The following is a 22,697-nucleotide window of genomic DNA, read 5'->3' as shown; positions in this document are numbered from 1 at the left end:
TCTGTTTTGCTTGCCAGGTTTCTCTGATTGCACCAAGTCAAGACATTGTTCTGTCAGTTGATTGGGAGGATTACAAGCAAGGTTCACACAGTATGAGTTTGTCTGTCGACATTATCTGGGGAAATGAACTGAGGTTTGGCAAGTATTCACCTCCCGATGAATCCTTTTTTCCCAACTGGCACTCCCTTCCTCTCACTCTCCTACCTTTCTTTCTATTCTTCCTGCCCCAGTTTTTGTTTTCTCATTTACTTACTCCACCTCTCTTAATTTTACACACATATATATAAGCTGTTATTTTTTTTATTATTTTTATTTATTTTTTTGTATCCTCTGTACTTTGTAGTTCTCCATCATTTTTTTTCTCTCTCTGTGGAATGTATGGAGAGCGGCTCCTCTGTCGGGGTTTGTGGGGGGCGAGTGTGGACAGGTTCAGGATATGGCAGGAGTATCAGCCTTACCACATAGGGTCAGATCAGACTATCAGAAAAATATTCACTCACTCTTCTGCACCTCTTACTTTTTTACTGTCTTCCGACATCTGTTTTTCTGTTTTTCCTCCCTCATGTTTTGTCTGCTTTGTATGTCCTTGTTTTCTGCATTGTCTAATAACCATAGCCATACGACTCATTTGTTTGTTTAATAAGATCCATTTTGTGAATCTTTTACTGCTAAGTTTATTTGTTTCTTATCCATGAATTTCAGGGGCTTCATTTATAAAACTCTGCATAGATTTCATACTAAAAGTGTACATATGCTCAAAAGCTAGATTATAATATACAAGATACAAGGCATTAAGGAAATATAAATTCCATTTGTGCCATACATTCAATTTAATTGCTAAAAATCATCCAATATCCTTGTTATTTATTAGAATAAATATATCAAGATAAAAATAAGAGCATAAATTAAAATAGAGCCAATCCCTTTCTTTCACTGGCTAAATAGTATTTCATTTATTTCATACAATTTAGACCAAACTACATTTGAAACTGGCCTTTATTTATTGCAGTGAAAAACTGCCTGACTTCGTCACTAGCAAAGTATTTAAAAAAAAAATGTGTAGCCTAAATCTTACCATTTTCTTCAAGTTGTAGCATATCCCTCAAAGAGCGGTACTTTTTGACATCAACACCTCCATGTAAGCAGCTGCAGTTTTTTAGTAAGCTATTATCATTAAACTTAATCAGTTTGAATGATGGATTGTTCTGCTACAGAATCCAGTAGTGTGCGCCATTATATCGAAGTAAGCACATCAATGATCATTGTTCACGCTAAAAAATATTTTCATATAATCCAATCCACTGCATATAATCTAAATTCCAATAATTTTGGTTTAACTTTGGCGTATAGACTTTTTCAGACTTTTATCTCTATTAATGAGTGCTTAATATGTAATGTAAATGTGTACTGTATATCGGCATAAAATGTATTTATTTAAACTTTATTGTTTTTACTTTATTCATTCATATCACTCTAGAAAAAAAAATTTTGTACTCATGAGTCAGAGCTTGCGTGCATGTGTGCACATTTTTTATAAATTCCACCTTTTGCGCAGGAAGTGATGTACGCATTTTTTAAGCCCTATTTTGTGCGTACACAACTGTCATAAATAAGGCCCCAGGCCTCTACTTTTGTACCAGTTATGACCTGTTTTCCTATAGCCCTGTGGGGTCTGTTGTCCGTGTATACTCAATATGACAGGGATCTGGGCAGAGGGCAGATGACACTTCAGGCATTGCCTGCAGAGAAAGACTCATACTTGTTCACACCTTTTTATAGGACTGCAGGTGCCACTTCCCGCCCCTTTTGCACACACACACACCTAGGGGCTTGTCAGACTGTTTATTTTCCTTGCTGTCACCCTGTGTTATTTTCTGCTTACGCTGCATCCATCTTTCTGCAAGATTGCCCCGGCATTCCAGCAGAGTGTTATTGCAGAGGCAGAGGCTACCCATACAGAGATGAGGGTATCAGAGTATCAGGTATCAGATATTTTATTTTCGGTGTGGTTACTCTGCACTGCACATTAATTAAATGTTGGAAGAGTCTGCAGAATATAGCATTTTTAAGGATGGATGCTCTTAGACATCTAGAGGAGTCTTGTCTTCCTTCCCTGCACTTTGGCAGGATCTCAGGTATTACCCTGAACTTGCTCCCTCATTCCAGAGAGAAAACAGAAAGGAAAAACAGTTTTTGCTCTGACAACTGATAAGGTTAGATTTATGATCATCAACTGCCTGTGGGTTTGTTGGACTGCTGTTTGATCAGGCCCTTTGGAAGCCTTTTAGAAAAACACTGTGTGTGTGTGTGTATGTGAGTCTTCTTTTCTGGCTTGAGTAAGTCCTCAGTCAAGCTTGAAATTGTAAAAACAGAATATATGAAGGCATGCAGGAGAAGTCTTCTGCAACGTTTGGAGACTCTGGAGTAGCATGCTGACCAAAGATCCATCCCTGTAAACCAAATACACCTGATGACCAGCGTATGTTTTGTTATGTGATAAGATGCTTATCCCCACCAGGATTTGTGACTAGCTAAATCTAAAATCTTGGTCTATAGCAAGCTTTCACATCCCTGGTCCTCAAGGGCCACTGTCCTGCAAAGTTTAGCTCCAACCCTAATCAAACACACCCGAACCAGCTATATAAGCTGTTCAGGATTACTAGTAAGCTACAGGCAGGTGAGTTTGATCAAGGTTGGGACAAATCTCTGCAGTGTTGAGAACCTTTTGTCTAGAGTTTGCTGGAGACAGTAGCTGTGCGACATTACCAACACTAAAAAAAACTTAAAGTGTGTAAAAGAGCTAAACATGAAGCTTACAAGAAAATGTAATGTCTGTTAATGTTTCTGACTGTTTAGGGTTTCTAGGAATTACAGCTCAACATATCTCGTGATTGGTCAAAGCTATTTTATACTTTTAAGCAGGTTCTTCTAGCAATGATTGGATAGCTCTCTTAAGTTCCATATGTTTATTAGCAAGCATTCTTGCTTGAGTCATTGGTAGTACAGAGATGTTACATAGAGGTGCTGTCAGGCTAATGTTTGTAATAATCTCTGTTTGTTAAACCCTTCCCTTCTTCTGCACTATTTTCCCTTTGCCCTTAATCTTCTCTTTTGATGTGGCCTGTATGATGGAGATCTTCAGTAGGTATAGGGGACTTCCCTTCCCTTTTACTATCAGACATGTCTCAGCACTCCGCTACCCGCTCTGCCTCTCTCTCTATACTTATATCTCTGTTATTGAAGGCTCTAGACTGCTCCAATTCCCTGCTGTCTCTCTTGCCTGCATATAGTAGTAGCTGCCTGTCTCTCTCTCTCTGATGGAGGACAGCAGATATCCTACAAAGTGTCTGTCTGCCCTGAGCCTAGTACATACAGGCGGATGTCAAAAGAAAGGCAAAGAGATAAAACGCAGGAATGATGCTTCTGTTTCCTCGTCATGCCAGATCTGTTGCAGAGATAGCAAGAGGTGCAGCGTCACTCCTCACACCAGATATCTTTTTTCAGGGTTATACCCACAAGGTACATACCATCACCTTCTATGTACACGTGGGGCGATGCTGCCCATCTTTGCCAGTGTTTCGTTCAAGGCTGTTGTTATTGTTGTAATTATATATTATTATTCTGGGAGTGAGAAGATTGTTTCCACTGATGGCATAGGGGCACTGCAAAGGGCTTGTTAGGACTCGTGGACAAGACACGTTACCCTTAGAATCCACATAGCCATTGCATACATATTATTTTTGAAATCTGCTGAGTTTGACTAATCTTGGTAAAATGTCTGTAAAATGCTTTTTTGTGTGTGTGTGTAGGTTTATTAAACATCCATCTGCCTTGCATCCTCCTTGCATGCTGTGCTGTATTTTGTGCTTGCCAAGTGCAGACCTTTTTATCATCCTGTTTTTGGGGTGACCCCAAGGGGCGGGGCCACAACTGACAGACACCCGCTGACTTTCTGCTCTCCCCTGACCTTTGACATTAGGCTTTAGAGGGGGCGTGAGCAGGAGGCTGGGAGAGTTTATTATTTCCTGTGTTTTCTACTTCGTCTTCCTCTGAGTGGTCCCGCAGGGGGCGGGGGAGATGATATGTATGCATGTGCATGTTTGATGCTTGCAAAGAGTGTCTGTAGGTCTCACCTCAGCTAAAATGAATGATAATAGATTCTTTCAGAATACAACTATTAACTAGATTACTACGTTCAGCACTCGTCCAAAGATGGTTGCTAATATGTTTTTGTTTTAGCACAATGTTGCCAGGGCATTATTTTGGTGGATTGTAAGGTGGTTGCTTGGTTGCTCGATGGTTGACCAAAAAGCCCGCTCCTGACTTTAGATCCAAGCTATAAATCTGATTTGTACTTCAGTATAATCTTCTTTTTGCTCATTTTATTGTCCATCAGTTGTCAGGTTGTACACACTGTCCACTGTACACGCTAATATTGCCTCTTATTATAGCAAGCACTCCTTAAAAAAAGTGTTAAAAAGGAATAAGCGACACAAGAAAAGGATTCAGTATGTTTGAATGTGAGTAAATTTGAGCGTGTGTGTCCTGTCACAGACTTGCTCAGCTTTAGTGGTCTCACCCAGACATAACCTCTTTAATTTGACCCAGTCGAGTGGTCTGTCCTTTGGGCTGGTGTTGGGCCGGGCACAGAGCCCCATGGCACCCACAGTGTGAATATCACAGCTGGGCGGCCATTGTCCACCAGCCCCCGGCCCAAACTACACTCACAAACCAGGAGGCTGTGATCAAAGGCCCTCCGGATTAACGCAGCCCAGATACAGAGGACTGGCGCTAGGGGAAGGATGGGTTCAAAAGCAAAGAGGAATGCTCCTAATTACGATCCTTTCACTCTTTTCCGTGTCTCACCCTTTGGGCGCTCCCCTGGTCTTTCTTTTTAGGGCGTTTGAGACTGTGTGTGAGTGTGTGAAAGCCATGTGGAGGCTCTTCAGGCTACAGTGAGTCTGTGAGAAAGCAGTGCACTGTGACAGGATAGTGATATTAAGAGTAGACCACAAGCAGACTCTTCGAATGCAGGCCATCGGAGACGGGCAGAAATGAAGGGGCAAAAGAGAGCAAAGGAGTAGAAGGATAGTAGGTTGAGGGTGGGTGAGGGGGCGTAGAAGTTCAGGAATTTTTGTTTCACTGGAGAAGCGCTCTGTGGGAATGGGTCGTAGATCAGCAGAAAGAAATTTCTCTTTGGGGAAGGCTGTAAGAGATCAAGGCGTGTATAAGGGGATGTGTCATAAAGGTTATTGAAAGTGTTGTTTAGGATTAACTGTGAAATGTTACGTTTTGGGACTCCTACAAGCTGAATTCCTCAAACAGCTACAGATGGAAGATGAAAACAGTGCTGTCTGTAGAAAGAGTAGGCCTCTGGGTAACTTTTATTGTTGGCACTTGTTGAGACATTTCTTCTTTAGCAATCTGAACAAACCCCTAAATAATAAACTTCTTGGCATCCAAAATTTGCTTAAAAATTAACTGGAATGCTTAAAGATTATTACAACTTTGCTTTAAAGGGGTGACCTAAACCATATCTTTGAACGTGAGTGTTAAAGAGACACACCATATAACCTAGTTATGCACTGAAACATGTTAGAATAACTAATTACGAAGAATTCTGTATTTTTTAATCTATAAACAATACAAAATATGTGGCAAAGTGTTCAAATTTCATGTTTTGCTGGAAACAGTCTTTGTTGTTATAACTGTTACATGAACCATATTAAACTATCATTGACCGTGTTCAGTCTTTTCAAGTATTGTATTGCCCATGACTGTTCCTGATGTTTGTTTTTATGTGTTCCAGGTGTGCAGTGTGTGTGGAGGGGGTGTGTGTGAGGCCCCGGGTTAGTGCACAGAGGTGAAACAGCGTCATGGAGGACAGGGGCCTGAGATTACTGTCCGCTGTGCTGTGTGTCTGCCATACTCTGCTCCTCAACTGCCCATGTTAGTAACGCACTCAAAAAAGCCATTAGCACACACCTGTGTCGAGCCATTGAAATTTAAATGCTAAGAAAGATATGACATACAGCAAACTGAAGGAGGAATATTTGTGGATTATGGTCTGTTGATGTATTTATTTTCTTTATCCCACCATTTCTCTTTCACTTTTAGCTGTCCTGTCTCTCTCTTTTCGTGTGGAACCTCTCTCTGTGGTACAGAAGCAAGGCAGTGCGGTCCACCTGCGTTGTACAGCGCGTCCAGCCACCGCCAGAATCAGCTGGCTGTTTCAGGGTCAACCACTAGACCCTAGCCACCTGTCTGGAGTGGAACTTAGTCCAGGCTCCCTTTCTTTGTCATCTCTTCAACCGGCTCTCACAGGCTCCTACCAGTGCTTGGCGCAGTCCGAAACAGGCTCCATCATCAGCCGGCACGCACGAGTGCACATTGCAGGTAGGCACATTTGATCACACGCATAGTATGCTGACAAATACACTTTCAGCGCAGCTGTAAGAAAAACACTCTTACAAGAATGCACTTCAAAGAGGTCGCTGGAGAAGAAAGACAGGAAGTATCAGAAGGCGGATTTCTCGAGCCATTAACACTGTTAGAATGGCCAACCGTAGATGAGTGTTGGAGGGGAAGGAAATGGTTCTTTCTTTTCAGTCTGGCACTTATCCAGACACCTCTTCAGCAGTATCCTTAATGAGCCTGGGGGCTTCCTGTGTCATACCGAGAGCTGATGCCGGGAAGGGCGCCCTATCGGACGCAAACCCCCCGGCGGCTGACCCAGGGCCTGATCAGGGTCTCAGATAAGGCTGCATTATTCAGTGCAAAGCACATGTTCTCTGCCACTCACAATCCAATAAAAACACCTCTTTGACAGAAGGTCTTTGTATGAACTGCTGCAGCTATGAATGAATATACCCGTTTATTACATAGCTGTCACAAATGTTTGATTCTGATGGGTCAGTTGCAGCATTCTTTGGTCAGATAGAATGATTGCTGAACTGTATAATTGCAAACTAGCTGTTCTAGTTTATTTTCTCTCATAGCACTACACAACTTCTTTTTTCTTCAACTGAAAACTATTACTTTAGTCTTATAAAAAGTTCATTTACATCTTTTGCTTTGAAGCAATTGAGCACTCTTTTGATTTTTTTCATTCAGATATTGAGAGGTTTGCCGAAACCCATCGGAGGACATTTACTGTAAACAAAGGTGAAACTGCTTTTATCGAATGCCCACTTCCTCGCAGCAATCCACCTGCTCTGCCACGTTTCCGGATACGGGGGAAATGGCTGGAACAGTCTACAGGTACAGACTAGACAGCTTCAAATCCTAAACCCTCCAGAAACACATAAATGTACAGTTGAACACTTTGAGAGATTGTTTCTTTTGTTGGTTCTTCAGACGAGTATTTAATCCTGCCCTCCGGGAACCTTCAGATTGTGTCAGTGACTTCAGAACATCATGGCATGTACAAGTGTGGCGCTTATAATCCTCTAACCCGAGAGACTCAAGTAGAGGCTCATGGCACTAAACTCATAGTCAGAGGTTGGTTGAGCAAACTCTACTCATTTTTCTAGGTATCACAAAGATTTGAGTTATACATCCCATATTGTTTATGTTTTTTCTATTGTTAGATAATGGGTGTATACTGCAGATTAAAATATTTATATGAAGTATTAATGTGATTGCACTCTTTCTTTTCATGTAGATTCAGAAGCCTCTTCACCTGTAAAGATCGTCTATCCCATCACCCCTCGCAATTTTACAGTGGACCAATCTGGATCTCTGACCCTTGAGTGTGTCATATCAGGAAGTCGTTCTTCAAATGTCAAATGGATTAAAGATGGAGCGGAGCTTTCTTTGAGCTCCAAATCGTTGTTGTTGCAAAGCAACCTAGTGTTGAATGATGTTCAGCTGAGTGATGGAGGACATTATTGCTGCTCTGTTCCGACTGACCATGGAGCTTTGGTCAGTGTCAACTACACTGTGAATGTGCTTGGTAAGGGATTAATATTAATATCCCATCATGTTACCAAGGTTTGGGGCAGTTAAATCTTCATAGTTCAGGTTCTTCCCAAACTCAGTGACTTTTTTATATGGAAGCACTGGGTAATGTTCCTTGCATGAAGGGTCTGAATTGTTCTGTTTTATTTAACTGCAAAAGCCAGAATTCCCAGTTTTCACACATAGGAAATATGCAATATAATGGGACATGATGTCCAACTTGGAAACTTAAAAAATGTTTATGAAAGGTCTATACTCCTGGATAAAAATGCTAGCATTGCCATTTTTCTTCTTTATACATACTTCCTAATGACGAACAACAAAATTATCAGATTTCCCATAGAAATATAGAAAGAAAAATATAATTAGTAGTTTGTGCAGGATAGTTATTTCGTTATATATGTATTAACTCCAGCACTTCCCCTCTTTGCAGCACAAGTAAGGGTCTTGCAAGGTATGTCAGATCAGGCTGTGACAGTGGGCTCCTCTGTGAGATTTATCTGTGCTGCCAGTGGTAGTCCGACCCCCAGCATCACATGGCTCCTCAACTCCGCCCCTCTTTCATCATCACTCCACCGCCAAATCGCTGGTCCCTCCCTTCACATCTCTTCAGTAATGGTTCAAGATCAGGGAATCTACCAGTGCCTATTTGACAACGGATTTAGCTCTGCGCAATCAACAGGAAGACTCAGTGTTGAATCAGGTAAGATGATGCTCCAATGCACCCTAATAAATGCACCTTAATAAAAGCCTGGCAACTACCCACAACACCCTGGGTTATTTTTAAAAGAGAATTTTACTAGCAGAACTTGCCGAAGACGCAGGTTTACCCTACAGCGAGTCCGGACAGTATATTCTTCCAGCAGGGCAGAGAGTTTAGCTGGAGTTTGGCTGGAGAAGGGGGAGTTGGGGTGGGTGTATTTGGCTGGCAATGAGAAGGCTGTGAGAGTGAGCTTTGTGCGTGCTGTTGGGGATAAGCTCTTGGACAGCGGAATGTAAGGAGTAACTGCACAAGGTTATGACGAGGACCAGACCACCCAGCTGTCAACATCACACACAACTAGCCCTATATTTATTAATACACATCTCTCTCACACACACAAGCCTCCCCTGCCCTCCTCTGAGGCTATTCCTCAGCCTTGCTCTGTGTCTCAAAACATGATTGATAAGCTTAGAGATATGCAGACATCAGAATAGATAAAACATGACGGAGGTCTTTTCCAAATGTTGGCTCGTATCGCTTTTTTCCTGGCTCGGCTACAAGGGTGATTTATTTCGCACTGATAAAATGCAGGTCAGTGTAAAAGCAGAGTTGTTTATGTTTAACAGCAAGATTTGAGATAGATACGTGATCCGTAGGCTGCTGGAAAAAGAAGAAACGGTGTTAGACGTGATCAGCTCTGGGTCTGGGAAAACACGTCGTGGATTTAATGCTTTAGATTTAGCTGAGGATACTGAGCGGGCTTTTGTTTTTAAAGACACCAAGAAATGTTTTGACGCACAGTCTAATTTCCTGTATTTTTGTTTTGTAGCCAGTAGGTTTTATGCCACAATAATGAGCTGTGATTTGCTGTTGCCAGTCAAAGACAGGTGGAATCTCATTCTAGATGCATTATATGCTACAAGTTAATTTATATAAGACCTCACTTATTAACTAAAAGACCACAAAAGTCAAATTTTGATTTGATGAGGTTTCATAGGTGGCAAATTCCAAGCCCACAATCCTGTTCCCTCCTGAAAGCGGCATCTATGTGGAGGGTAATTCTCTCTTGTGGAAAACCACTTCCTGTTATCCGCTGGTACAGCTCTGCCGGTCCAATCACCACACATTCCGTCCTGCCAGTTAACATCGCTATCCAGCTTACCTCGCCTCGTCCTGACAGCAGCAACCTGTACATTCAGACCGCCGCTCTTGCTGGGCGGTACACATGCTAGGCCTCCAGTGAGCTTGGATCTGCCATGGCAGAGATATTTTTGACAGTCAAGATGATGTACAGCCTGAGCGCAGTCTGAGGCCTGATTGTTCCTCTCACCAAACCAGTCACAAAGTAGAAAGACTTACAGTGCAGAAGAAGAGAGAAGATCAAAGGGTCTGAACAATATTTGCTGTGTCATGCCTTTAACAGTGGAGAAAAAGCATCGCAAATTACTATTGCTCATACTTACAATTGTGAATTTGAACAGATCTAGTGTCAGTCTGTAGTCCTGTTTGTGCTAAAGAAATTAATCTTACAGCAGATTGTCTGGGGGATGATAGAACGGTTGAAGGGGAAGTTCTCTTAAAAATTAAAATCTCAAAAGTCATTAATCACTCCTCCTCGTGTCGTTCCAAACCCGTCAGATGCTCAAGCCCCAGCAACGTAGAAAGAATACCGTTAAAATAAATAAATTGTGAACGCGCACTTGAACACTAGTGTTGTAATAATTCAAGTAAACTGTTCACTTTTGGCTTAGCTGTATATACACGTTTTAATTTTCAATACTTTGCACTTTTTGTAAATGTCTCAACAGACAGTTGCAGAAATTTAGAACAATACACATATTAATCTCTGCACCAAGAAAATGTTAAGTTTTGCTACCAAATTGTATGTAACATTCTGGAATTCTCATGGCAGGTGAGGTCCTGAACATTAATGATGGGATACATTATACTTAGCCTTAAATGTTCTTCCTCTATGTAGTTTTAGAGATGATGTGGACTTAATAGTGTGTGTTGAGGGCACTGAGGTTTGGCATTTTTCAAATCTGGGACAGTGTTGTGTAATTTCAGACGAATACACACAAGCGTTGGTATTGGGACAGGCTCATAGGCTTACTTTAAGAAGTCACTTTTCAGTGTAACACATTGCTACACTGAAATTGTCTTCAAAAATATAGTGCTCTTCATTCATTTCAGATGCCAGGTGTAAGGCTGTGGCTTACCCATAAAGCATTCATGGCTTGCCCTGTGGCTCAAACAGGACATGATTGGAAGGTGGGTTTGTGAGCTGGTGCAGGGCTCTGATTCGCTCTGGTATTTTAATGGCCGAAGGGTGGAATGTGTGGCGGCTGGCGTCGGGCCCAGTTTGAGCTCTAGTGTTACTGACTCTGGGGTTGTTTATTTTGTAAGGTAAACCAGTGCCACAGAGCCAACAACTACGAATGAGAGACCCTATGAACCAGCAACAAACCTCACCTCTCCTGCGACTGCTTTTCAGCTGTTAAGCTAGGATTACTCAATTGCTATCTGACCCTTACTCTGCGGTGACATGAATTTTGCAACACATATACAACATGCATGGTGAACAGCTACTCGCATAAAAGGAATCCAAATGTATATGCATAGTTTATGTCGCCTTACACTTAATCCAAGTTCAAGTTTGCTGCCAAGTCAGTGTCAGAAGCACAAATTGAAAACCAGGAGGCTTGTGACTGTACCATTGACTGGCAAGTAAATGAGTATGAAAAGTATGAAAGACATAGTCAGAATATTTCATCTGCCATCAGTGGTTCAACTGCAACGTTATGAATACCTTTTGTATAAAAAAGAAAATAAAGAAAAATTGTCATTGTTGAATAAAGTCAATCTATGCCTTTTTTCGTACAAAAATTGTTTTCATCACTTCATAAAGAGCAGATTGAACCACTGATGGCAGATGTATTATTCTGACGTTGTGTTTAATACTTTTCTAGGCCTTGACAATGTTCATTATTTGGCGGTTTTATCCAAAATTTGTTAAATTATGAAGACGAACAAAGCTTTTACAGGTTTGGAACAACATGGGTGTAAGTGATTAACGACAAAATTTTTATTTTGGGGTGGAGTAACCCTTGAACCCTATAGAAATTAGTAATAAGTACTATTGTAATGTTGTTAATATTATTTGGTACTTATTTATTACACTGTAATAACATCACCTTAAAACTGCAAGAACATTTAAGAATAGCTAAAACAATTAACAAAAAATTATATCAGAAAAAGAAATAAAAAAGATGTATGACCAAAATTGTTCTTTTTTTGCCCTGTAGAAACCCTGTCTAGTTCCATGTCTGTCGCTCCAATGAAGACGCAGCCTTCTGTCCACCCTATCCAGAGCGATGAGGGTGATGAAATGTTCCCCTCCATACGGGAAAAGGTGATTGGTGAAACTACGGGACAGCCTACTGAGAGAGTCAACGACCAACCTACGCCAGAAGCACCAATCATAATCAGCCCACCGCAAACGCACAAACCCAACATGTATGATCTAGAGTGGCGAGCAGGTCGGGACTGGGGCATCCCTATCAATGCATACTTCGTTAAATACCGCAAGGTAAGACGTCCAAGTATGCTTGCAGATTTACCATTGTGAATGCTTTACTGATATACTTTTTAAGTGGGGCACAAAAAGTAGGTAATTATTACCTCGTCAGAAATGACTGAATCCCGCTCCACCCTCTTCTTTCCCCTGGCGTTAGTTATCAGGTCAGATTTATAGTTATTAGATTTGAGAATGAGCACATACTCATAACAACGCCCTGTGCCTTTTACTGTAAAAGTCAGCACTAACACAATATAGCAGTATCTGCCAGCCAAGAGCGTTTTGGTAAGAAGTTGGTCCATTTCCTCTTTAAAAGCCTGTGTTTTCTTCAATAATAAGCTCCCTTGGCTAATAAAACTGCTCTGGTTCTTTTTAAGATTGCATTGGCAGAGCTTGTCACATTGGCTCAGGAAAAAGTGACACAGCTTGCACTCTCAGGAATAGTTGAGTGGGTTGATCTTTTGTCATGATTCAGAGTACGAGAATAAGACGTTACTGTTCTTTGTTGAACTTTACATGCATCGCGTGCAGACAGGGACAGAATCTGAGAGCTCAAAGGTGCATGAAGTCACTGCATAAGGTAGGACTGTCTCTTAACTGCGCATTTGCTGAATGTCGTAGGTGGACGACATGGTTCGTGTGGTGGGGAACTGGCACACGGTTCGGGTACCAGGCAGTGAGAAGTCCCTGCCCCTGTCTGAGCTGGAGCCGTCCAGCCTGTATGAGGTCCTGATGGTGGCCCGCAGCGCTGCGGGAGAGGGCCAGCCCGCCATGTTGACCTTCCGCACTGGAAAGGGTGAGAATACAGTTCGCATTTTACCCACCTGAAGCTCATTTTCACTTTTCCAAAGCTGTTTGGCCCCTTGTTTACATTACAGCTAGATCATAATTCTCTGAGCAGTGGAAAATAGGTCAAAAATTGTGTTTGGGGTTTACATAATACATATATACCACCATTCACAAGTTTAGGGGCCAGTAAGTTTTTTTGGTAACACTTTTTATTAACAACTACCTTACTATTAATAAGCAACAAATTACAAATTTACTGAAGAAAAAGTCATACAGTTAGTCAAAAAAGTTAATAGTTAACAAGTGTTACTTATTCTAAAGTACTACTATTTTTTTAAAGCATTAATTAAATTGATAAAAAATTATCACAAAGGTAACTGAAGTAAAAAAAGATTTCCATGAATCCCAAAAAGTCCCACAAATATATTAATCACAACTGTTTTCAACATTGATAATATAATAATATTATATTAAAGCACCAAATCAGCATATTAAAATGAAGAATCATGTGATGTGAGTTTTCCATCACGGGAATTAATTCTTTTTTTTTTACAATTTTATTATTTTTACAGTATCTTTTAGTAGAAAATAAATTGTCTAAATTATATTACATTCTATTATTATACTTTAGTAAGTAATTTTACATTTTATATAATAATAAAGATATATGATGCATTGAATGTTCATGATTGCTTTGGCAACTATTTTTATAATAAACATGATAAAGAACTTAAGCTAAAAAAAAAGAAGGTCCAAAGGTCCTTGTTTTTCATTAAAATAAAGTATGGTCACCAACAGCAACTCTATGAATCAAATAATAACTTTTCTTTTTTTGTCTACCTCTCAGAAAGGACTTCCTCTAATAAGAACCCCTCCAAAGCTCCGATTGTGTCTCTTCCAGAGAAAGCACTAGAAGATAAAACCACCAACACTTACTATGGAGTGGTCATACATGACAGAGGTAAGGCGACGTCCCACAATGCTGTTACACCACAAAGGTCTGTCTTCTGCTTACTAATGATCAGTAATGTACTTACCCTCCAAGAGTAATGCGCCAAAAATGAAAATCCTAATGCAACTGTTCAGTGGAGCACAAAAGGAGATATTTTGAAGTATGTTTATGGTTATTTTTTCATACAGTGAAACCATATTGTGGCACCCCCCCTTGATAAAGAGTGCAAGACAATTTTTCAAAATGTCTTCTTTTGTATTCAATGTCAAATTACAACATGAGGATGAATATATATTCACTTTGGGTGAAGTAATCTGCACAGGGATCGATAGGTCTGTGAGATGCATTTTTTAAAATTAGAGTGTGTGTGTGTGTGTGTGTGTGTGTGCACATTTAAACTCTAATGGGTATGGACCCAGTTTTATTTGCCACATAAATTTTGCTCTGTCTTTCTCTCTCTGCTTGCGTTTCTGTGTCTATGGCTCAGAGCCCATTCAGTAAGTACTCAATTGACTCTGGCATGCTGTCGGTCTGTTGTGTGTGTGTGTTGGTTTATTTTATCTTTGTCTGCTCTTTTGGTCTTTGCACTGATGGATGTTGAGGTTACATCTTGCACTTGACATGAAAACTGCTGTTTATTTTTGGAAGACACAATAATTAGATCTTACAGTTTGCGTTTACTTTTTTTTTTAACTTTTAATTGGTTGGTTTCATCCCTAAGTTCCCGAGGCTCCAGACCGCCCAACTATCTCTATGGCGACAGAAAGCTCTGTTTATGTCACTTGGATCCCACGAGCCAATGGTGGCTCTCCAATCACGGCCTTTCGCGTGGAGTACAAGAAGCAGGGCAGAAGTGGCGACTGGATCATCGCGGCTGATAATATTTCACCACTTAAACTGTCTGTGGAAGTGCGCAACATGGAACCAGGTGAGGTTACGCCAGGATCTCCACAGGTTGGAAAATGTTCCCAGACCCATTATTGAATACAATAACAGTTAAAGGTTTTGGAATGTTGAGATTTTTAATGTGTTTTAAAGAACTCTCTATTGCTCACCAATCCTGCATTTATTAGATCCAAAGTACAGCAAAAACAGTACAATTTAAAGTGTAAAATAACTGTATTCTATTTTAATATATTTAAAATGTAATTAATTCCAGTGATTTCAAAGCAGAATTTTTTTGCAACGTTACGTCAGTCACATGATCCTTCAGAAATCATTCTAATATTCTAATCATTCATTCTAATCATTCTAATATTCATTTGCTCCTCAAAAACATTTATTATTGATATTGTGTGGAAAACATCTAAATAGATTTTTCTAGGTTTCTTCAGTGAATAGAAAGCAGAAGAACAGCATTTATCTGAAATCGATATCTTTTGTAATACTATAAATGCCATTATCATCACTTTTGCACAATAAAAGTATAAAAAACATTGTATTGACTCAAAGCTTGTGAATGTTATACTCTATAATATAAAATTGTGCCGATTATTCAGCTTTGATCATAAGAATAAACTGCTTTTAAGCGGCTTTTGCTGTATTTCAGATCAAATAAATGCAGGCTTGGTGAGTAAGAACTTGACTGGTAGTGTATATTATGTGGGTCACACTGATAACATTTTGGTATAAGGACCTATTCTCACTGTTAAGTCATTACTTATTAGCTATTATTAACATATTGGCTGTTTATTAGTGCTTATAAAGCACAAGTTCTGCATGACCATATTCATCACTAATCATACCCATTACCTAAACTAAACAACTATTTTACTAACTATTAATCAGTAAATTAGGAGTTTATTGAGCCAAATGCTATATTTAATTGTTTGTTAATGGGACTGTTTGTTAAAATAATTTAAAATAAAGTCTTTAGTAAATAAAAGTAAATAAAAAATTAATACAACATTTGCCTCTATAAACTCTTAATAACTGCTTATTATTAATAGTTAGTAAAGTAGTTAAGTTTAGGATTACGAGATGTAGAATATGGCCATGAAGATTATGCATTACAAGTACTAATAAACAACCAATATACTAGTAATACGCATGCTAACAAACAACTAGTTAATAGTAAGGATTGGCCATCAAAACTAAAATGTTAGCATTATTTATTTTAGTAAGCGTGGTTAAGTTAACATGGATTTGAATTAACATTTAAATGATTATTATTTTTATTCACTATTAAAGGCGATTTAAATGTAATTATTTTTCCCTCCACACTTCATTCCACCCAGAAATGATTTCTGAATCGTTGTCGCACATGACATGCGCTTGAAAATCTGCAAACCTAAGAAAACCGCATCCAAATCTGGTTCAAATTACTGGGGAACTAAATGTATGATAAGCGTACTGCGAAAATCTAAAAATCTCATTCGGTCTAATAAATCCTTTCGTGACAGGTTCCACATACCGCTTCCGTGTCATTGCCATGAATAACTATGGTGAAAGCCCTGCTAGCGCCACCTCCAGGCCGTACCAGGTGTCCCTGTCGAGTCCTCCGGTCTCGAACCGTCCGATCACTGGCCCTCACATCTCCTTCACCGAAGCTGTCAGCGATACTCAGATCATGTTACGCTGGACTGTGAGTATACTTGAGAACAGACGCACGAATGCAGAACATTTGCACTATCTGCCAAATAAAGTACGCTAACTCTGCCCCAAAAACCGAGCAGCTCGTTTTAAGGCGCACCGCCGACACAAAGACTGTTACTAACAGTAGGCAACAAAATATACTATCGTTCTGGCTAAAATGAAGGCAGCTGCATGTAGAGGCAGTAGACGGCCAGGCAGGGAACAGTTTGTGTCAGGCACTCAATAACTCATCACTGAATAAACTGTGAGTTTTTCTATCATTCCATGCTTCTGTATGTGTATTATTAACACATTAATCTTAAAAAGGGTCTCACCACTTGTACAAACAAATGCTGTTTCCGTTTCTGGCCTGTTGAAGGAATAACCCTGAACCTCATATTAGCAGCTCAGGGGTTTAAACTAGTGTGTGTTTGTGTTAATGTTTTAGACGTATGCCTCTTATATCTAATGGGCAATTTAATTGCGCTCACATTTCATGCTTAATTCGAAAATGAGAGCGTTTGGTCTTCTTTTCCGTGCCAGTTGTGCTTTTCAACACGTTAGCAGAATATTTCAGGCGCTGCAGCTTTCCCATCAGCCCCTGAGAGTCACCCCAGCATGTCCAAACGGACCTGTAATTGCAATGGTCACTGGTGCAGTTTTGCAGGAAAAAGTGTGTGCGAGTTTAGGAACAGATTAGGAATCCTTATCCTGTTTTAACGAGAGGAACTATTTTTAGAAGACATGCATGAGAAGAAAAGGTTTGATGTGTCTTAAAGAAGAAGTCCATTTAGGAATGAATGTAATTACCTTCATGTCTAAATTTGTTTTGTGGAAGAATGTACTGGTTGTCTTTTGCATGCAGCGACAATGATTTATAAAATAACATGAAAATGTCATAAAAGTAGTCCACTTACCTTCTGCAGTTCATTTGAGGCCAAACAAGAATGTTGCGTGATTTGTCATTACTGACTGATTATTTGGATCCTGGATTGAACCAAGTGTTCAAACGAATCGTTTTGTCAACAACTACTTTCAGATTAGAGATTAATTTAAGGCGATTTATTTTTGTAAATTGGATAAATGCCAGGAACAATCTGCTAAAAGCATACGTTTGAAAGGACACGAGGGTGTGTAAATTAATAAAAGCAAAAACGTATTTATTTTTGTTTTTAACTCTTAAGCCAGTCCTAAGTTCATCGTTGTATATAAGTCTTAAAGTAACAGTTCCGAAACAAAGTATAATTCTTAGGTTCTGAGAAATATCGGACATGGTCATGTCAACTAAATTAGGACTGTTTATAGTGCAAGTAAAATGACTAACATAAGTAGTAGACTTCAGAAAATAAAATGATGCAAATGTGTACATTATGACATTTTTCAATTAAGTTTGATGGCAATCTTTGGCCAATCTTTGATGGCATAGCATTAAATAAATATATAGGCCCTAATTTTCTTTTTTCCCCACTCTCTTCATAGTACACTCCTTCCAGTAATAACAACACACCCATCCAGGGATTCTACATCTACTATCGGCCAACAGACAGCGACAATGACAGTGATTACAAGAGAGATGTGGTGGAAGGTGAGATCATGGTGCCTTTCTTCTGTTATTCCGCAGCTTCTTTCACAATTGATAAACAAGCGAACGCGAAACATATACTGTAAAATTATAAGAGAGACATGAAATAAACACAGCTGTACAGGAAATCAGTTGCCTGGGACAGTGGTCCGAATTTATTAGACATTACAAGTATTTGACAGATAAGTGCAACAGTTGACCAATCAGAATGAGGTATTCCAGAGAGCCGCGTAGTATGAGTGTGTAATGTATATTCGGTCTCAGAGGGGGCGGGACAAAGAAAGCGTAATCTGTTGATTGATGTGTAGCGAGTTCAGCGCTCAGAGTAATGAGTCTGTGTAAAATGTGTTTTTAATAAATGGCTGCCATACTAATGGGCCTGAACTGAAACCCAACACTGACCGCTCGGAGAGGGATTCGAGTTTCTGAGAGGAATGTTAACTGCCGTCGACTTTCCTCCGCCTCCTATTTTTACCCCCTCTTTCTCTCTGTTCACATTGACCCCTCAAAACCGCTCCTCGTCCATCCACAAAACAAGCTGTCAGAAACACGCTGGGCAGATAAGATGACTTCATACGTCTCAGAGTTTAGAGAAACCTCAGGAGCGTGTCCTACAAATTGTTGGTCTTCAAGGCAATGTGAAATGATGTTTGCTACCTTTTACTGTCATATTTTGGCATATTTGTAAGTAAAACGGGAAAAATTAAGGAAGGGACTTTATTATAATCATAAAAATTTGATTAGATCATTCATTTGGATTTTAATTCTGAAAGTAAATAATCATTTTAACCCTATAAACCCTAGAGTATCGTATTTGATTCGCTATTTTCTAAAGCCTCTACATTATCCCATTGTACACAGTATATTGTTTGAGAGGTTACATTTTTTAGCAAGTAAAAGACCTTTTAGAAAATATTGTCCCATGACAATACTTTTTTTTTTTTTTTTTTTTTTTTTTTTTTTCAGTTTTCCATTGGTTAAAAAGAACATATTAGGCTTTACAGGGTTCACTTATGGTTACTTTCAATGCATAAATGAAACTGTCCTTCAATCATAGATTAAACATAATTATTTAGTCAGGGTCTCTGTAACCATGTGTTTTTATAAACATCCAAACCTTGGATTGATTGGTTGATTCAAACCTTTCTACGACTTTTTGACTCTTTTCATAAGAGTCATTTGTTCTTGTAGTGAATGCCCACCAAATCAACTCGACAGAAGACATTTTTATTTACTATATTTGTATTATTTTGATGTTTCTATCATTCATTTGCTGCGTCACAGTAGATTCAGCAGCGGTGCAGGAAACATAGACATGTTGTGTGTGCAGGGGAAAAACTGCACTAAAACCTTTTTTCATGTTTCCACAAGTGTGTGTTCTGTGTTTTTTCTCTCTCTCATTATACAGTACAGCAGCTGGTCATTTAGTGTACACCATGCCTTCACTGTGTTAAAAAAGAGAAGTGAGCTACACAAATAAAATATTGTGGCACAAACTGTAATTAGAGAGCTGGCTCTGAACATACATGAGTGACTGTGGCGAGCGGCTGCTATGATATGTGTGTGTGTGTGTGTGTACTCAGGGCCCTGAGTGTGTTCAGTGGGAATACTGGAGCCAGGCCAGAACAAACGTTAAGCTGCCTTATAAGGAGCCTGTCTGCAGCAAAGCAACTGTCTGAATCCTTCTGGGACACTGCGAGAATGAGTGTGTGTGTGTGTGTGCGCAAGAGAGAAAAATGAGATTGAGAAAATGAATTGTGGTTTGGAGAGAACAACACATGCTTTGAGAAAAGCCCTTCTCATTCAGCGGAGTCACTCTCATTGCCTTTCTTTTCCCGCCTCCTCCTCCTAGGCTTCAAATTCTGGCACTTGATTGGTCAGCTCCAACCCGAGACATCGTACGACATCAAAATGCAGTGCTTTAACGACGGCGGCGAGAGCGAATACAGTAACGTCATGATCTGCGAGACCAAAGGTGAGAAGCTGAAGCACCGTCACTGGAATGCTATATTTAACATGTAGACAGGAACCCATAAAGCCCCTGCGGTAATGACAGAGGAAAGCGAGCTATCGTTTTATTAGTAGCTAGACAAAGAGAGACATTGTGCTGCGTCTCCTTGACATCATTCACTGATAACTGCCCTAATGCAGCACTGTTGAAATCAAACCAGAGCGTCATTCACAGCCAGAGCAAATAAAAATCATGGAGTGCAAACAGACCTGCTGCTACCACAAGCTTGAAGACTGACAACAGTTGCATTGTTATGTGCCAGCACTTGCTAGTGGTGCTTTATTATTGCTTATACGTGGGTTGGAGATTTGAACAAACCCCTAATCCTGAGTTTTAGATCATTAGTTTTAAACGGTGCATAATTTATCCTGCCCCATTAGTTCTACAGTCATGAATGATTCATCAAATAACGTAGCTTGTTGACGAGAGCTGTGTGTTTTGCAATTGAAACTTTTTTTTTTTACATTGAACGAAACAAACAAGAGCAAAGATGAACCATAGAGCAGAATATTATTTTGTAGACTTGCTGTTGGCTCTCTTGTGAACAAGAAATAATCCATAACACCAATGTGCTAAAATCATTCCAAACGGCATAGCAGGCTAGCAGCGACCTAGCAACCACCCAGAACATCCTAGCAAATGTAGAGTGTTGCCCAAATTTTCTGTCTGTGAGTATTTTCACCATTCATTTTTCCTGTAGGGATTTTAAAAAAATAATCTTTCTTTCAGAGTCATAAGCCGTTGACCAAACCAATCAGTTATCAGGTGAATCAGAACATTGAAGGACTATGATATGAAGCAAAAAATATAAAAAAATCTGACAAAGAAGACTGTGTTTAATCTCTATAATGGGGGAAAGAACTACAAAATATTGTAAATTACACAAGTTAAGTAAAAAGAATGGAGAAATATTAATATATTGATTTAAATGCGTTGTGTATATAGAAACAAAAATTGCAAAAGATGCATGTTATATAAAGATTATGTAGCTTGAGAGGGCATGGAAACACGACACTACATCCTTAACAGTAATTCATTTGAGGGGGCTTAAGTTTTCTTATAATTCATTTTGGTTTGCAACAAATATCTGATTGGTGGAGCTTTCATTGTGATGTAACTTTTTTTTACCTGGAAGAGGTTCATGAAATAAGTTAAAGTATCATAGGCATTCAACAAAAGCAATACGGTTTATTAACACCTGTGTTGGGGGTAGCGCATTAAAAATAATTTGAGTTAAGTAATCAGATTACTTTTACCAAGTAACTAGTAAAGCAACACGTTACTTTTTACATTTGCAAAGAAACATCTGGGTTACTTTTTCAAATAAGTAAAGGCAAATAAATTTGGTTTCCCAAAATCCACTCAAACACATTCTGTCATCTGTATAGTAGTCCATTAAAAAAAAACTTCATATGCGTAAAAACCAAAGTTTACCTCGTGTTTTAGGTTTTGTGTCAAGGGCAAGCAGTTTTTCTTTTTGTAAAGGTAAAAAAACCACACTAAACCACTAACCAGTAAATGTAGAACTTGTGACAAAATCTCTTGAAAGACATCCAGATGTTTCAAGCCTTCAAACTCACTTTCTTCTGTTTCTTTCCCTTCAGCCCGTCAACCTCCAGGTGTCCCCAGCCAGCGGCCCATCACCCCTCCAGGCTTCTTCCCCGCAGACACGACGAGCCAGCCGGGCGGCCTGCTCTACCTGATCGTGGGCTGCGTCCTGGGCGTCATGGTGCTCATTCTCCTGGTCTTCATCGTCATGTGCTTGTGGAGGAACCGTCAGCAGAACAGTCTGCATAGTAAGTGCCTCTTCCTGTTTACTTCCAGGTTTAGGTTTTAGTACTGAATGACTAAGAAAACAATTGAATTTCCATCACTGTAGCGTCCAAAAAAAACGATTAGTGTTTTTGTGAGATGTGTATTTTTGTTGCTTTTGTAACTATCGATTTCTTTTTCAGCTACTGCTGTTGATGTATTTAGATATGTAGTAACGAGACCAGCGGCGCTGTGTTGTTTTAGTTTATGTAGTATTTCTGTAAGGTTAAGAGAGGTTATGTTATGTCAATAAATTCTTTATGAAATTGAGTTAGAGTCCTCCTCCTGATCCAGGCCTGGTTTTCATTGCCTCTCTTCCACAGCCGGCCCTCTTTGAAGTTTTCTTTCTTTCTGTCTTTTTTCCCTCTCTTCCACTCTCAATGAGATTGAGTAACAGAATAAACAGTGCTGGCCACGGCGGTGTGTATAAGTAGTAACACAGACACACCTCCCCCTGAAATAGGCCACAAACGGGCCTGCTGACTTCACACACACACACACACACACACGCACACACTCCGGTTTGCTACTAGTTGGTTTTCCATGGGTATTTGGCAAAAGCATTAGAATTTCATATTTGTGCTTTTTCTTCAGCATGCTTTATGCAATATTGACATCTTGACTATAGTGTAGTTATGTTTTGTGTGTTAATATTAAAAAAAAAAATGTTGAAATTTCCATTTACACTGCTTTTAAAACATGAGGAGTTTTGTTTTGAAAGTCTCATATGCTCAGCAA

General features: G+C 39.6%; 1 protein-coding gene across 1 annotated transcript in view; it reads left to right on the top strand.

Annotated features, from left to right (window-relative positions):
* The window catches only part of cdon (cell adhesion associated, oncogene regulated), a 37,236-nt gene that overhangs the window by 9,874 nt on the left and 4,665 nt on the right, over window positions 1-22,697 (top strand). The window contains exons 2-15 of the mRNA XM_043216789.1: window positions 5,810-5,949; window positions 6,118-6,396; window positions 7,114-7,260; window positions 7,357-7,500; window positions 7,664-7,954; window positions 8,393-8,662; window positions 11,968-12,251; window positions 12,861-13,035; window positions 13,876-13,989; window positions 14,702-14,908; window positions 16,383-16,564; window positions 18,034-18,139; window positions 19,989-20,111; window positions 21,752-21,943. Of these exons, the coding sequence (XP_043072724.1) occupies window positions 5,877-5,949; window positions 6,118-6,396; window positions 7,114-7,260; window positions 7,357-7,500; window positions 7,664-7,954; window positions 8,393-8,662; window positions 11,968-12,251; window positions 12,861-13,035; window positions 13,876-13,989; window positions 14,702-14,908; window positions 16,383-16,564; window positions 18,034-18,139; window positions 19,989-20,111; window positions 21,752-21,943 (2,587 nt within the window). The 5' untranslated portion in view covers window positions 5,810-5,876. The remainder of the gene's footprint in view (window positions 1-5,809; window positions 5,950-6,117; window positions 6,397-7,113; window positions 7,261-7,356; window positions 7,501-7,663; window positions 7,955-8,392; window positions 8,663-11,967; window positions 12,252-12,860; window positions 13,036-13,875; window positions 13,990-14,701; window positions 14,909-16,382; window positions 16,565-18,033; window positions 18,140-19,988; window positions 20,112-21,751; window positions 21,944-22,697) is intronic.

Source organism: Puntigrus tetrazona, chromosome 18, assembly GCF_018831695.1.
Source record: "Puntigrus tetrazona isolate hp1 chromosome 18, ASM1883169v1, whole genome shotgun sequence".
In the NCBI taxonomy this organism is placed as follows: domain Eukaryota; kingdom Metazoa; phylum Chordata; class Actinopteri; order Cypriniformes; family Cyprinidae; genus Puntigrus; species Puntigrus tetrazona.
The sequence above is the reverse complement of the archived record's forward strand: the minus strand, read 5'-3'. Positions and strand labels throughout refer to the sequence as shown.